This window comes from Canis aureus, chromosome 11, assembly GCF_053574225.1.
Source record: "Canis aureus isolate CA01 chromosome 11, VMU_Caureus_v.1.0, whole genome shotgun sequence".
NCBI classification, from domain to species: Eukaryota; Metazoa; Chordata; class Mammalia; order Carnivora; family Canidae; genus Canis; species Canis aureus.
The window spans coordinates 27097140-27114045 of NC_135621.1; the positions used below are offsets into that span (position 1 = coordinate 27097140).

At 39.1% G+C, this 16906-nt stretch overlaps 3 protein-coding genes across 7 annotated transcripts in view; 2 read left to right on the plus strand and 1 right to left on the minus strand.

Moving 5' to 3' along the window:
* The window catches only part of XPNPEP3 (X-prolyl aminopeptidase 3), a 74934-nt gene extending 66783 nt beyond the window's left edge, over positions 1 to 8151 (minus strand). The window contains exon 1 of one of the 4 annotated variants that reach the window (XM_077914382.1): positions 7681 to 8151. In XM_077914382.1, coding sequence (XP_077770508.1) covers positions 7681 to 7744 — 64 coding nt within the window. In that variant the 5' untranslated portion in view covers positions 7745 to 8151. The other 3 variants (XM_077914383.1, XM_077914384.1, XM_077914385.1) reach the window with 3 other exon arrangements.
* DNAJB7 (DnaJ heat shock protein family (Hsp40) member B7) lies at positions 660 to 1778 on the plus strand. The gene has a single exon (XM_077914388.1). It carries the CDS (start codon positions 804 to 806, stop codon positions 1731 to 1733), a length of 930 nt encoding a protein of 309 aa, XP_077770514.1. The 5' UTR covers positions 660 to 803; the 3' UTR covers positions 1734 to 1778.
* ST13 (ST13 Hsp70 interacting protein) overlaps positions 7928 to 16906 on the plus strand; it is a 33911-nt gene continuing 24932 nt past the window's right edge. Inside the window, exons 1-3 of one of the 2 annotated variants that reach the window (XM_077914386.1) lie at positions 7928 to 8488; positions 14474 to 14531; positions 16707 to 16782. In XM_077914386.1, coding sequence (XP_077770512.1) covers positions 8379 to 8488; positions 14474 to 14531; positions 16707 to 16782 — 244 coding nt within the window. In that variant the 5' untranslated portion in view covers positions 7928 to 8378. Of the gene's footprint in view, positions 8489 to 8666; positions 8708 to 14473; positions 14532 to 16706; positions 16783 to 16906 lie in introns of those variants that run through there. The other variant, XM_077914387.1, reaches the window with a different exon arrangement.

The window sequence follows — 16906 nt, forward strand, 5'->3', positions numbered from 1 at the left end:
TTAAACTGTGCCTTGCACAAAGTAGACATTCAGTAATTATATAATGAATACATAAGCGTACAATTTTCAAAATCTTTATGTTTTAAAGTAGTAAACTTTGAAGTGGGTAGATACTGTCCTCTCAAATCATTCAATACTGGCATGCAGAAGCCTTCCCTGAAACACCCCAAATCTGGGTTAGGTGTCTCTCATGATTGCTTAGCATCTAGTGCTTCCCCCATCATAGTCCTTATTATACTGTAATTGAGTTGTTTGAATTTCCTATGAAATTGCCTCTTGACTGAAATAAAACAAAAATGTAATCTACTTAAAAACTTTTTCATGTAGTTCATGATTTCCTCATTTTTCAAAACCGAAACATAGAACTAGGAAGTAAGTTATTAAGGCTCAGTAGCCTACAAGTGCAAGGGGCATGCTCTGGCCATCAACAACAGTTCCCACTGGCTTATGAGGCATTGTTTGAGGCTTCCAGGGGAATACAGGCGAAATAGTCCAGAGGGTTCAGGATGCTCTGGCATGACTCTGGACTAGCTCTATCTGGAAGATCTAGTCCTTAACCCAACCCCAGAATGACACCATAATGCAAACTTCTCTGACATAAGCTTGTAACTCTGCTTGCCACATAATCAGTATCCTAATGTCTCCTAGCAATGTCTATGGTAGTGACATTGTCTTCAATGTAAAAATGTGCCTATTTGCGGACACTGCCTCTACCACCAACACCAGTAAAGCTCGAGCTGAGAGGAAACTACGGTTCTCACTACTCAGACCCAGAACACCCACTTCCAACAATCTGTTAAAATATGGTAGATTACTATGAAGTTCTAGGAGTGCAGAGATACGCTTCACCTGAGGACATTAAAAAAGCTTATCATAAAGTGGCACTTAAATGGCACCCTGATAAAAATCCAGAAAATAAAGAAGAAGCTGAGAGAAAATTCAAAGAAGTAGCTGAGGCATATGAGGTATTATCAAATAATGAAAAACGGGACATTTATGATAAATATGGCCAAGAAGGATTAAATGGTGGAGACAGAAGTCATTTTGAAGATTCTTCTGAGTATAGCTTCACATTCCGTAAGCCAAGTGATGTCTTTAGAGAAATTTTTGGTGAAAAGGACCCATTTTCATTTCATTTCTTTGAAGACTCACTTGAGGACCTTTTAAATAGTCCAAGAAGCTCCTATGCAAGCAGAAGTACAAAATCCTGTTTTGCTACCTCCAGTGAATATCCAGTTTTTGAGAGATTTCCTTCATATGACACAGGATATATACCATATGGTTCACTGGGCCATGAGGGCCTTAATTCATTTTCCTCCCTGGCATTTGATGATAGCGGGATGGGCAACTACATATCTGTTACAACTTCAAGTAAGATTGCTAATGGTAGAAATACAAATACACAGAGCATTATTGAGAATGATCAAGAAAGAGAAGTTGTTGAAGATGACGGTGAGTTGAAGTCCTTCTTTATAAATGGTGTGGCAGATGAAGAGGGCTTTGAAGAAGAATGCACTTGGAGAAGACAGTCATTCAACAATTATTCACCAAAGTCCTATAGCCCCAAACATGCAACTCAATATACTTTTGTGGACAGTGATGAGCAAGATATTCCTTGGGTCACCAGCAACTGGAATCCCTCTATTTTCTCAGCAGGATTCAAAGAACGTGGCAAGAGGAAAAAAAAGAAGCATAAAGAGGTACAGAAGAAGTCAACCAAAAGAAATCGTTAAATTGACTAATCAGACACATTATGTTCATATAACAATTGAACATGACTCGTGTGTGTTTTGGTTAATCAGAGTTTTGTAGATAACATTTAATACTCTACTAAGATTATGTTTTTAACATGTTTAGCAGCATTGTGGACATTTGGTCAAAGGTTATTTGGATTAGGTATATCAGAAAAAGATGAGTTTGTGTTGACGGTGATGTTAAGAATTTGGAAAACAGCAAAAGTCATTTTACTTTTTTTTTTAGCTAAACATTTACAAATCATAGTTTTTCTTTAGCAGAGTTTATGATTTATTTCATTCCTTTTATCTATTTGAAACTACTCTGAAAACTTTGAAATGTGTATAGCATTAGGAGCTAAAGATTTATTAGTACACAGGTTCAGAATATATAATTATTCATGAAATGACCTTTTTCCAAGAGGCAGAGCAATTGACATATAACTTAAATACATCATAAATAAAAATTAAAGTATAAAGCATTTTCTTTTATGTTAAAAATAACCAGAGTTATATTTGCATACCCATTTTTACAACAGCACTTATTCACAATAGCCAACAGGTAGAGGCAACCCAAATATCAATGGATAAATAAATATATATGTAGTGAAATATTATTCAGCCTTAAAAAGGAAATCCTGTCACATGCTACAAAACGGGTAAACTTTGAAACACTATGGTAAGTGAAATAAGCCAGTCATAAAGACAAATTCTTATGATTCTACTTACATGAGCTAAGAAATTCAAACAAAGCAGAATCATGGTTACCAAGATGAAGGAGGAAGAAGTGTTGTTAACGGGTCTAATTTTAGATTTGCAAGATGAAAAAGTTCTGGAAATTGGTTTCACAATGTGTCTTTAAAAATGATTAGCATGGTAAATTTTACGTTATGTGTATTTTACTACCATTAAAAAAGAAAACTAGACTTATCCTGCATTTCTCAGAACAATGTGGCTATATCATGTATGGCAGGCCTACAGTGATAAGAAACTTTCTGTTTCCTTTTTTACCATATACTATGTACACAGGATCTACAAATACATTACTCTAAAACACTACCCTTAGCCACTATTATGTAGCGTTACAATGGAAGAAAAATGAGTTACACAGATTCATCAGATGTTGAGCAAGTGGTCTTAGCTATATGTTTGCAAACAGTTGCTTATTTTTTTTTACATTTGCCTATTTTAAATGAACTTAGTTTAATTTCAACACAATTACTTTCTGCTTCCTCTATTTTACTTTCAAAATATATTACTTTTCAGTCTATGATTTTTATTCATTCTTTTCAGGGTATTTTTTGAGTACCTACTATTTGTCAGGTTCTTGGAATACATTAATGAATTAACACCAAAAATCTTAGCTGTCACAGAGCTTACAAACTGGAGAAAGATAATAAACAAGTATTAAGTAAAATATAATGTTAGCCATAGGTACTAAAGAAAACAAAATAAAGTAGGAAAGAGGACAGAAGTTTTGGAATCCAAGGGTTGAAATTTTAATTAAGGTAGTCAGGGAAAAGTGGTTAATATCTGAGTAAAGATGTAAAGAAAGTGAAGGAGTTCATGTGGATATGAGGTAAAAGAATTCCAGAAGGAACAGCAAGTGAAATGTTTCTAAGGCCAGATGTGTAAGGTGTGTTTGAGGCTAACAGAAAATCATTGTGAACAATTAAGAGAACAAGCAGATGAAGTCAGAAAGGTAACAGGAGGTCAGATTATACAGGGATTGCTTGATCACAGTATGGACTTTGTTATTATAGGTGGGATAGGAAGCTACTGGAGGCTCTGAGCAGAGGAGTGACATAACCTGACATATCTAAACAGGCCCACTCTGGCTGTCTTTTTTTTTAAAGATTGATTTATCTTAGTTGGGGGGATGGGGACATGGAGAGGCAAGCAGGCTTCCACTGAGTGCAGAGCCCCACATACGGCTTGATCTTACCACCTGGAGATCATCACCTTAGCCAAAATCAAGATTTGGATGCTCAACCCACTAAGTCACCGAGGAACCTATGGCTGTTGTCATAACAAATAGGTTGGTCCAGGGTGGTGGAGGTAGGTAGGGGTGGTGAAGTGATGAAATTCTGGATATAGTCTAAAGGTAGCACCAAACAGAATTTACCGACAGGCTGCATATTTGGTATGAGAGGAGTCAAGGTTTTTGGCTTTAGCAACTGAAAGAAGGGATCTGCCATTATCTGAGATAGGACTGCAAGTGTTAAGTTTTGGATGTGCTACATTTGAGATCCCTGAATTTATTAACTTGAAAGAATTCCTTGGACTGACTTGCATCCTGCATATTCCTTGTCACTAAATCTCTATTTTAAATTTTTTTAGCAAAAAGATCTATTGATCATATTATTTTAACCTTTTATCTCTTAGAAATGTAATGACTTTACATTTTACTGTGACAAAGATGGGAGCAAATGACCTAGCAAAACTAAAACCCAATCACCTTTGGCAAAATACAGTTCAGTGGCATACAGTAATGTAACATCTGGAACACAAAAAAAAGAGTAGAATGTGAGCTTTTAATTTTGTTTGATATTTAGTTGGCAGGTGGAGAGAAAATTCTATAGGAGGAACTATGGACAATATGCATTTAAAACTCATTTTCAGGGGGCACCTGGGTGGCTCAGGTCATGATCTCCGGGTCCTGGGATTGAGAGTCAGGTTGGATTCCCTGCTCAATGGGGAGTCTCTCCCTCTGCCCCTCCTCCCTGCTCATGCTCTCTCAAATAAATGAATATAAAAAAATCAAATAGGGATCCCTGGGTGGTGCAGCAGTTTGGCACCTGCCTTTGGCCCAGGGCGCGATCCTGGAGACCCGGGATCGAATCCCACATCGGGCTCCCAGTGCATGGAGCCTGCTCCTCCCTCTGCCTGTGTCTCTGCCTCTCTCTCTCTCTCTGTGACTATCATAAAATAAATAAAAATTAAAAAAAAAAAGAATTAAAAAAATCAAATAAATGAATAAAAGTCTTAAAAAATACAACCAAATGAACAAAACTTATATTCAGGAAATAAAATCATAAAAGCTTCAAGTATTTTAAATGCCTTTATAAAATGTGTTATTTAATAAAGTTTATCTGTCATGTATGTGGACTACTCAGCGTTGTAATAAAACCAATTTTCCAACAACAAAAGAAAAACCAGTGTCTCTGAAAAATTTAAGAATGCAATGACATGGCCTCCAGTCCATTTTCCCACTCTTAACAGATAACTAAAAATTCAGATTTAATCTCATTCAATAGCTTAAAATTACCCAATGGTTTCCCACTGCCTAGAGGAATGGGAATATACAAGACCTTTCATGAGCCAGCCACCAGCTTTTCTTCCTAACTTGGTTCTTTTTATTTTTTTTTAATTTTATTTATTCAAGAAAGACACAGAAAGAGGCAGACACACAGGCAGAGGGAGAAGGCGGCTCCCCGTGGGGACCTGATGTGGGACCTGATTCCAGGACCCCGGGATCACAACCTGAGCCAAAAGCAGATGCTCAACTACTGAGCCACCCAGATGCCCCCTAACTTGGTTTTTAAATCACCTCTTCCTACGCATCTTATGCTCAAGCCCAAATTTTTCCAAAATGTGTTCCAAGTGATACCAGTTCAAGACTCATCACAGAAAAAGGGCCCTGTGGTCACATACAGTTTGCGAATCACTTCCAAATACCTTTCTTTCTTAGAGATTTAGTCTATTATGGGCATGACGAAATGCAGCATTCCCCAAACTTATTTGACCACAGAACCATTTTGGTGTAACACCTACCACATGCCTAGGAACATATTTCAAGAAAGCTCCTCCAAGCTTATGGACAATTGAAAAGCTTTGTTCATGCCTTTGCATAGGCTCCCTCTGCCAGGATGGCTCTGTTACTCTGGTCTGCTTGGTAAAAGCCTTTTTCAAGTCTTAAATATCTCCTAATATTTAAGGACATGCCCACATTTCCTCCTGGCTCCTCCCTGCTGCCAGAAAACATCTATCACTTTTTCCTTCTCTCCACCACTGTTAATAAACTTAATATATTACAATTACTTGCGTTTTTATCTCCCATAATGATAGAAAATATGTTCCATGTTCATATCTGGTGCTCCACGTTTGTTGAATGAATCAACCACAAACAAGCTTTAAAAAAAAATCACTTATTCTTTAGTCAACACTCTCACCTTAGGATTGCAGGACTTTCACTGATGAGAAAGTTTCCTATTGTACTCAATACTCTGTACTACAGAGTCTTTCTAAAGAAGGGCAATCAAGGGCAAATAGAACTTTCAAAGTTCTATTTATGAGCACCTCAAGACAGACTCTTCAAACTCTGAAATTTAGTAAAATCTCCAAATGACATTTTTTACAACCCATTACTGCCTTTCTTGAGTCCCTATGCCACTTGAGTCAAGACTCTATTACAACCCATTGTTATCTTGTTACTTATCTATTGCCTATCACCCTGACAAGGCTGTGAGCAACTCCAGGGAAGTGGAAATTCATCTACAATGACTACTAAAAAATTACTGAATGAAGAGAACATTCTTTTTGGGTCAATAAAAAGTTTCAAAAGGATCCTGCTAAGCCAGAGTGAAGACCTAGTGGTGGTATAACAGAAAAAAGGTCTAGGTGGCAATTATACAACTCAAATTGCTGACTTGCAATTTGTGACCCTGTGTTAGTTTCAGTTCCTCATCAATTAAATGAAGATATCTGCCCTAATTGGACTTGCAAAGATCCAAGATCATCCATTCAAAACGTGTGAGTGTGTACATGTATATATGTACATATAACTATCTCATGGTGTTGTTAGGAATGCAATACTTACTGCATTGAAACAAAGTGAAGCATAACAAAAATATTTTTCAAAGATCTTAGCAAGTATAATCCAGTTTCTAGTGTTAAACTTTCATTAATGAAGTTTTACGCATAGCCTCAACAAATCCAAGAATAAAGTCACAAGCAAAGGATGGTTTCGGCTCTAAACCATAGATTGTGGCTTTTATGATTAAGGCTAAATACGTATCTGTTTATCTACTCCTATGGAGGACAGCTTTCTGCAGCTTAACTGTTAGAACCGAAGAGCAAATTCTGTGCACTGGACAGTGATTCGTTTTTATTTTTCACAGAGAAAAAAAAATCTTATAATTATCATTCATTTTCATTAAAGTAGATAATGTAAGAAATATATGGTAAGACACAGGTTTGATGTCAAATACCATATGCTCTGGTTCACACATTGTTCGCTTATTGGCCAAAACCCTGAAATATGATCCAACAGCAGGTCCGCCCGCAAGGTAGATGATTCAACTTTCACTGATCGAGGTTTAAGTTCATCAGATTAACTGTTCGCGATAGAGTACACCCTAAAAGAATGGTCCCCATTATTCCTGGACTCCAGCAGCTTGCCTTTACGAGCAGAGCTTTCAGACATTAAAAAGCCCCGGGAGTATTTCCAAGCATTATCTCTTCCGAGAGGAACTGCTCAAAGCATTTGTGTTACTAAACATGTTTCCTGTACATGCTGGAGCCAGCTCTCAAGGCAACTCTTTGAAAACACGAAAATAGGACTTTAGGGTAGCCTAAGAGAAACAAGAGCTACTCGAGGCGAGACACTTTTGATACCTAAGTTAGTGACAACTGACACAACTTCTAGGAGTCCGAGGAACTTTGAAGACAGCCCCTCTGGGGGACGCCACACACTTTTCTCTCTGCAGTCATTCCGGCTTCCCAGAATACCTCAACGGCAGGGAGAACACAGGGCCCACCCTTTTCCAGAAGCAGCAGGTAAAGAAGAAATCCGAGGAGCGCACAAAGGGTTTGGGAGCGGAGGCCCCAGCAGGAGAAGGGTCCGCCGAACCAGGGATGGCCTGAGACCAACTTGGATCCCTCTGGGGCGCCTGAGGTTTCTCAGAGAGCAAGCCCCCGAGGGGACACCGTGGGAGGTGAGTCTAACCTGAGCGGCAGCGGGCGCTTGCTACGGCGGGAACCAGCTTAGTTGCTGAGAGTAACCAAGGCATGACGGCCTCCCTCACGCGGCAGGAAGGAAAAGAAAAAAACAGCCAGAGAAGCGGCCGCCCGTACGAGTACGTCGCCAGGAAACCAGACCGAGCGCCCCGCCCCTTCCGGCCAGCGCCGCTCTCCGGGCTTTCCTTCCGCGGCGGCGCTGAATGCTGACGTCACGCGCAGAGCTGTGACTGAGGCTTCCGGCGGAGGGCCAGCTTGGCGTCCTGTCGTCGTGCTCCACCTGATGCCCACACGCACGGAATGTCCGATTCTAAAGGATTCGGACAGTGTCTCGTCTCTTTGAAAGCACCACGTGTAGGGGGTCGATCCATCCGGGGAACTCGCTCAGATTTCGAATACGAGAATGCCCGCGTAGAGAGGCAGGCAACAGCCCGAACAGCCATACTTCTAGAAGGTTCTGGGCAGTGCGCAGGGGCAGAGGCGGAGGGAGTAGGAATGAACGGGCGAAGGACCCGGGGTCACGAGACCGTTGAGTAGGAGGAGCCCGCGGCCGGGGAGGTTCTAGTCTGTTCTGCTTCGCGGTCGCCGCCCCCTTCCACACGGTCACGCTGGGCTAGTACCCGCGCCTGGAATCGGGCCGCAGCCTCGCCGCGCCTGCCGCCCGCCGCCCGCCAGCGCCTCTGGATCATGGACCCCCGCAAAGTGAGCGAGCTTCGGGCCTTCGTGAAAATGTGTAAACAGGATCCGAGCGTTCTGCACACCGAGGAAATGCGTTTCCTGCGGGAGTGGGTGGAGAGGTGAGACCGGGGCGAGGACCGTTGGGGGTGGGAAGCGGGACGGCGGGAGGGAGAGCTGGGCCGGAGCTGGGCCGGACGAGCGGGGGAGCTCAGCCGCCAGGGCTCGCCAGGGCTCGCCGCCTGTTTGTGGCTCCGCCTGGCCGGGAACCGCAGGCCACCTCGGGGGCTAATGGAGGATCCGAGGGCTGCTTAGATGGTCCAGAGGCGGGGGAGGAGCAGGCATGGCTGAGTTTCCTTGTCCTGAGGTCGTCAGGGGTGTGTCTCGGGCGAAATGGAAATGCAGACGATTGCAGGGACTTGGGCACGGTGGACGAGACGGGGGTGGGGGTGGGGGTGGGGCGGCTGGGGAAGCTGCAAGATTTCGCCTTCGCGCGGAGTTGTTTTTCTTGAAATCACTGGTGTCCTGCTCAGGTCGCAATGACACACAGCTCGTTTACGCACTACGTCTTTAGTGTTTTAATAATGATGACTTGTTAAATAATGGGTTATAATAAAGATTGGAACTGTTGGAATACCTTTAAATTTATAGCAATTCTAACTGCGTAGAATTATTTTGAGTCACTTATTGGTACCTCCGTAGTTGCGGTGCCGTCACACCAAACACTTGAAAAGAATTTTCTAGGGCCCTGTGTTGCCGTGATCTGTTCTTGTTATCCTTAAATCTAGAGTACTTCGCTACGTGCGCGGAATTAATTGAATAGGCACTGTGCCAGATGCTAGGAAACGGTAGAAGTGCATTTTATTTAGTGATGCAGATGAATACGTACAGAGATTTCTTTTGATACTTACCGTGTAATAGAGATTAACGTTCCTCATACTGGAGGGGACCTTAAGGGAGAAAGGGAAATCTTCCCCGAGGTGGTTTTTAAAAAATCACTACTACTGGTGAGGAATTTAAAAGACACACACAAGTCGTACCTCATGGTGATAAGAGCGACAGTGCAAAGCAATGTGACTCCTTAGAGGTATTTATTCGAAACATTGATCTTTTTAGTTTAGTGATATTTTTATAAGGGACGATGAGCCCACGGTTACCAAATACTTGAAAGAATATTCAACAAACTGTTGAATGTATGTGGTTGTATAATTATTTTCCTTTAAGTTTCTCACTCTTCTTCTGAACTAGTTTCCTAGCTCCTGTGAGATTTTTTTCATGTTATAAATTTAAAATTCTGAGAACATTTACAATTACCTTAGTAACTTGTTGGTCACAGTTAAGAACAACATTTTGTAACAGGAAAACTTACAAGATGTTCATTTCAGGACTGGGAATTTATTTAATTTATTTTTTTTTTCAGGACTGGGAGTTTAGACCTAGATTTTACTCCGGTTGTTTTGTTTTTCTATTGAATAACTTGATTATCCGAATGCCTCACTTAAGATATTTGTATGCTTTTAATCTCTTCTGTTAGTAGAGGAAAGAGCCTACAATTAATTGCTTATAAAATTCCAGGTGACGCTGACGCATGTACCACAGGAGGAAATAATTGATGCCAAGAGTGAACCTTATACTGAGTGTATAAAATGTTTTGTTCAACTGCTGGTGAGGAGAAAGGGAGGTGTGAAGAAAAAAACGTTATCTAACAGCATAACTTGTGCTAACTCTATTATATGACTGTGGCTATGTAGAAAATTCCAGTTTAAGATCTGGAAAATATTGTCAGCCATTATTTCTAGAACATCCTTATGTATCCCTTTTTTTTTTTTTAACGTTTCACATAGGTAATCCCATTTTTTTTAAGTCTATATTTTTCCTTTGGTATCCTAGATTTTCGGTTTAAGTAAGATAAAGCACCTTGGGCACGTAGAGGCCCCATTCTGAAGCATTCATTATCTATTTTAATCTAAATTAAATTTTTTTGTACTATTTAAGGCTATTGCTAGAAATGCAAAACTTTCTCTCTGCTTTCATGTCAGCCTTCTTAAGGGCAGGATTTTAGGAGATTGGGCTGAATGTGGAGACTTCTGGGTCCAGGAATATTCTTAGGCCTAATCCTACTATAAGGGCTCCTCAGGTTGAAACCGTATCAGAGTTCCACTCTGTTAGTACTTAGATCTTAGTCATAGGTACCTAGGCTTAGACATTGAAGAACAATTTATTTGCACATATGCCAGAATTTTACCATTGTTTATAGTTTAAAATTTTATTTGATGTTAAGAATTTGTTTTTTTTGTTTTTGTTTTTGTTTTTTTTTTAAGATTTTATTTATTTGAAAGGGAGAGACGGCAAGAGAGCATAAGCAGGGGGTCGGGAGAAGGAAAAGCACACTCCCTGAGCAGGGAACCCTATGACTGGCTTGATCCCATGACATTGGGATCAGGACCTTAGCCAAAGGCAGATGCTCAACCTACTGAACCACCCAGATGTCCCAAGAATGTATTTAACAACCTTTTAAATTGAACAAAGGGAAATAAAAATTCTTTCGGCTCAGTTAGTGAGGATCCAGAGAGACAATAATCTTTTCAACAAATATGTTTTGGGGTATTTTTGTTTTTATATAGGAAGAAGCATTTTTGAACACCTTCATTTTATGGTAACTTAAAATCAACAGGTGTTATAACCTTCAGCACAGTGCATGGCACAGGGCTTTCAGTCAGCATTTTAAATGAAGTGGACAGGATGCACTTCTGTCAATAAATTTAGAATATAGCACCGTTTTTTGTACAGGTGCATAAGTAACTATTGCTCAAAGCAACTTGAATGTATCAAATTAAGAGAATTATGAATTGGGGTTTTGTGTGATTCCTTACAAGGAGGGTCTCTGCACTACCCTTCTTGGCAACATAAAAGCCTATACTAGCAAAGTCTAGTTTGCAATGTTGGGAAGAGAATTAGCTTGTTTTAAGTCTTGGAAGCATTAAATGAAATTTCTGTCCCCATAAATTGATGTTAACTTTCCGGTGGTTAACTAGAATTTGGAATGTGAGAAACTCTTAAATGTAGCTTATTGAATAAACCTTCTTGTGTTCCTTACCTCCCTGTTTTAAAATTTAAAAAAATTTTGAAATGTGCATGCAAATTGCAAGTTCAGTACAAACAGCATTTTTCCGGAGACAATTTCCAGTGTTGTGCCCCAGCACCATTGTGTATTTCCTAAAATACAAGGACAGTCTCTCCAATACAACCATATTAAACTCAGGAAACTAAGAATGAGGCATTAATGTTCTGTAATTCTCAGAATTACATGTTGCACTTTATTGTTGTGATTCCTAATCTCTATTCTGAAAGAATTCTTCAGTCTTTCCTTGACTTTCATGTCATTGGCAGTTTTGCACCATTACAAGCCAGTTATTTTGGATCATTTTAAATGAAATCGGTAATTTGGGTTTGTCTCCTTAGAATTAGCTTAATACTTTTTTTTTTTTTTTTTTTAAGATTTATTTATGATAGGCATAGAGAGAGAGACGCAGAGACACAGGAGGAGGGAGAAGCAGGCTCCATGCTGGGAGCCCGACGAGGGACTCGATCCCGGGACTCCAGGATCGTGCCCTGGGCCAAAGGCAGGCGCTAAACCGCTGAGCCACCCAGGGATCTCCAATACTTTTTTTTTTTTTTTTTAAGATTGATTTATTTTAGTCAGAGGGAGTGCACCACAAGCTCCTGTGAGCAAGCGGGGACAGGGGCATAGGGAGAGGGAAAGAATCTCAAGCCGATCCCACACTTAGCGTGGAGCCAGAGGGTTCAATCCCACAACCTTGAGATCATGACCTGAGGTGAAACACTGGATGCTTAACCTGCTGAGCCACCTAGACACCTCTAGCTTAATACGTTTCTTGGTAAGACTGTCCCTTCCTGAAATTTTAACAGAAGTTGGATTGTTACGGCTTTGTTTGAATGTCCACTCAAATACATTTCCTGGATGTTGCATTTTGAAACTTATGAAAAACACAGCTTAAGGAGCTGTGTGTCTTCATTAAGATTTAACTGCCAAAGAGCTATTGTTTGATTACTGCGCTCTTTGAAAAGTAGATTTTCTGTAGATTTGAATTTTATTTATTTAAGATTTTTATTTATTCATTAGAGACACACACAGAGAGAGGCAGAGACACAGGGGAAGCAGGCTTTACTGGGAGCCTGATGGAGAACTCGATCCTGGAACTCTGTCTGGGATCACGCCCAGAGCCAAAGGCAGATGCTCAAACACTGAGCCATCCAGGCATCCCTGTGGATCAGAATTTTAAAGAATTGTGTTTTTATATGCCTGTTTCTTATTAAATCATTTTATTTTGCTGAATTACAAACTAAGACTTAAAATTTTTTTGCATGTGGAAACTGGTTTTCCTTATCAAGGGTACTGAGTCTGAAAATTTTTTTTAACTGTCACATTAAAAGGAATGGGGAAAGTGTGTGTTTTTCTTGATTGGTGCTTAACAAGAAATTTCAAACTTTGTTTATTATTGCATTTGTTGTTTTAGAGTTATAGTTTTGGTTCATGTTGGCCTCATTGTAAGTGTTAAGGCAAGCCACAGAGTAAGAGAAGATATTTGTAACACATAAAACTTACAGAGTGGGCAGCCCAGGTGGCTCAGTGGTTTAGCACCGCCTTTGGCCCAGAGAGTGTGATCCTAAAGACCCAGGATGGAGTCCCACTCCAGGCTCCCTGCGTGGAGCCTGCTTCTCCCTCTGCCTATGTGTGTCTCTGCCTCTCTCTCAGTGTCTCTCATGAATAAATAAAATCTTTAAAAAATAATAATAAAAAATAAAACTTTGAGGGTTTATATATAGAGTATACAAAGAACATCTACAGATGAATATAACAGACCATCTAATGGAAAGCTGAATGAAAGTTGAATTTTACAAAAGAGGCTATTCAGATGGCCAATAAATAAATGAAAAGGGACCCAACTACAAAGAGGTACCACTATACATTTTATCAAAATGGCTAAAAATGTAAAAGATGGACAATAGCTAAATGTTGTCCAAGGTGTGGGACTACTGGATTTTTTGTTTTTCTTTAATAGAAGTACTGGAATTCTTATGAACTGCTTATACAAAGCATAAGTTGATAAAAGAACTTTAGAGAACCAAATTCGTTTTCCATTTGGAAATCTATATCCATTTAAATCCGACTTAGACATACGCATACCTTGTGTACAGAAATTCCACCCACTTGAAATGAATGTAAATCAATATTTTCAGGTGTTTTAAGGTCAATTCTTTTTTCTTTTCCAAATGACTGTATCTCTCTTTTTTATATAAAAGTTAATGGCTTCTTTTTCTTTTTTTAAGGCAGATTTTAGTTAAGTCCTTGTGACTGCCAGCTTTCACTATTGTGGAGGAGTGCCCATACCCCATTGAACATTTAGTCTCTGGACTGCTGAATGGGGACCATGTATTTCAGAGTCTGCCCCAAATGGAGCACATAGCACTAATTCTTCATAGTCTTTTCTGCTTATTTTTAAGTTACTGTGTATAATTCATGGTGTTGCCATGGGTTATTTGGGAAAGAACTTACAAGACCAAGGGGAAGTATTAATGGGTAGCTTATAGAAGGGATAAGGAGAAAATCTATACTGTGGGGGGCATATGAAATACAAACAAAGAATCTTTGTGGGTCCCCGAGGAAACAAACATTTTTTGGAACAAACTTCATGATGATTCTAAATTGATTCTTTGAATTTAAGTGAGCTCTTACTAAAGTTGGAAGTTTTAGATGCAGTATACCTACTGAATTCGAAACAGCTTATACAAATGATTTTGTCATTGCATGTTTTTCTGCCTCTTTTCTGGGAATGGTCACAGAGAAGCTATATGTTTATTAGGCTTATTGAGGCAAGGAATGGGTTAGATTTTCATTAACCAGTATGCTAAAAATAAAATTTTAAGCTGAAAAAAACAATATTGACTCATTCAAATTAATTGAACTTACCTTTAAAGGTTTGAAAAGGTAACCATCTAAATACCTTTTTTTCCCAGTGTAAATGTTGCTTGCCTGGTGAATTTTAGCTTTCTAAACAAATATCTTTTTTCTCATCTTCCTCAAGCATGGGGGGTAAAATACCACCTGCTACTCATAAAACTAAATCAGAAGACAATATCAAGGTAAGTTACGAATTTCATTTGTATATTTAGTGATAAAGTACTATACGGTTTTTAAAGTGCTTCTCTCAAATTACCACCCCTGATTTCTTCAGGATCACTTGGAAATAAGATCTTTTTAAAATTTCTGTTTGGACATAGAGTATCTGGAATCTGATTTAACACTGAGAATTTAGGGTTGAATGTTTGCTGTTCTTAAAATTAAAAGCTCGTGCATATAACATGCATGACCTGTGGGTATTAAGCTCTGTGACTGTGTGCACTATGAATCATCGTCATTGTATGTTTAGCACCCTAGCACAGGTGGGTATGCAGGGTATGCGTAGGGTACCCTATGCATTGTGGGTACTTGGTTAATATTTGTGAAGAAAATGAAAATAGCCCAAATCCGTAATTCTTAAATTTTTCTACCGTATCACTGAGGGATATTTCTAAGGGAGTCAGCATATTTGCAAAAAGATACAAAAATTTAGGAGAAGGTTGCCAGTAGCTGAAGTTTAGAAGTGGGGTTGGATGTACCCCTAAGAATGCTTCCTTCAGGAGAAGAGCTTGGTGGGGGGGATGAAAAAGACTGGGTGGCTCTTGAGAAAGAAAATGGAAAAAACCCACTCTACTCCTTAAAGTGGGCAAGAAACCAGCCCTAACAACTAACGGTAGGGGGTGTAAATGCCAACCCTCCTAACTCTCGAAGCACTCATATTTTAGTTTCTTCTGATCCTTCTCTAGAAACCTTGCATTCTCTTTTTCCTTTCCTTTTCTCTATTCCTTTTCTCCTCCTTTCAAAAAAAAAGAATGCTTCCTTCAGAATTTTTTCTATTTTGTGTTTTCATGTCTAAAATATTTTTTCAAGCTTGCTTGCTTTCTTGCTTTTGAGAGCACACATGAGCATGGGAAAGGGGCAGAGAGAGAGACACTCTTAGACTTGGAGCTGAGCGTGGAGCCTAACACAGAGCTCAATCTCATGACCCTGATATTATGACCTGAGTTGAAATCAAGAGTCAGACTGAGCTTCTCAGGTGCCCCTCCCCAAGTTTTCTAATTAGCGGTCTTAAATTGATAAGAGAATTTAATGTTTTATTGTTTAGAACCCTAAACAAGGTTTATCCATCTGGATATGAAATCAGAAGTTCTATCTTTGAACAAGTGAAGTGAGGGAAGTTAAGCAAAAGCCCCAAAGTAGTTATTCTTTTTTTTAAGAGGCATCATTTGTCAGAATTTACTAGTTCCTGATAGGATACTTTTGAAAGGCTACCTACATAGCATATTTTGCCATTTTGTAAACATGTATGAAGACAGAATTATACTCAATCTGTATCTCTGCTAAAATATTTTTGTAACAAAACATTCTGATTTGGAATTATATGCCAAAGCATCTGATAGGTTGCATGTGATAGGGTCTCAACATATATTTTGTCATAGGGTAGGGTTTTGATTTTAGTATTTTGGGATTATAAAGAGTAGCATCCTAAGTAAATGGTTATACATAATTTATACTACTAGAGTTGAATGAATAGATGGGGGTACGTTGATTTGATATATTCTGTATGATACACAGCATTGTTAAATAGATCAAAATGCAGAGTTGTCTTATGTGTTGGGAATATATAATGGGATACACCAGAAAACACACTAGTTACTTCTGGGATGGGAAGGAAATTTGGTTTTCATCATGTATACCTTGAAATTCTTTGATTTCTCATTCTTTCTGTATAGTTTCATTATTCTTATTTGAAATTCCAAACTCAAAAACCCATGAAAATGTAAAGATTTTTAGTATATTTGCTTGGCAGTAAAGCATAATCTCAACATTCATTCCACTTATGAATGCTCAGACTTTATTTTGCAGAAATAATCATGGGTTGATGATCGGAAATTGTGGACCACAGTGCCTTTTGGAGGGTGCAACATCAGTATGGGTTATTAGCTTCCTAAAGTTCAGCATTTTTTAAATTCTAAAACTTGTTTAAAAGGTATGGAGGAGGCATTGAACCTATTCTTAATTTAAAAAGAAATGATAACAAAACTAAGACAAATTCACCGAAACAGGGAAAGAAAGGGCACATTAACATCTGAAATTATAATGTATGTGAACAGCTTTTACGTAAGTTTTTATAAATTAGTATACATACTGGGTATGTTATTAAATATTGAACGCATTGTTTGCCTTCCCTTTGCTAGGAAGAAAAAACAGATAGTAAGAAGGCGGAGGAAAACATAAAGACAGACGAACCATCAAGTGAGGAAAGTGATCTAGGTGAGGAGATCGTAGTTAGTTTGTTACTTGATAATCTCGTGATAAAATCCTGTGCCAATTTTTACTAAATTGACTAAATCGGGGCTAATGGAAATGTAATATAGCTGAGCTACATATGAAGCAA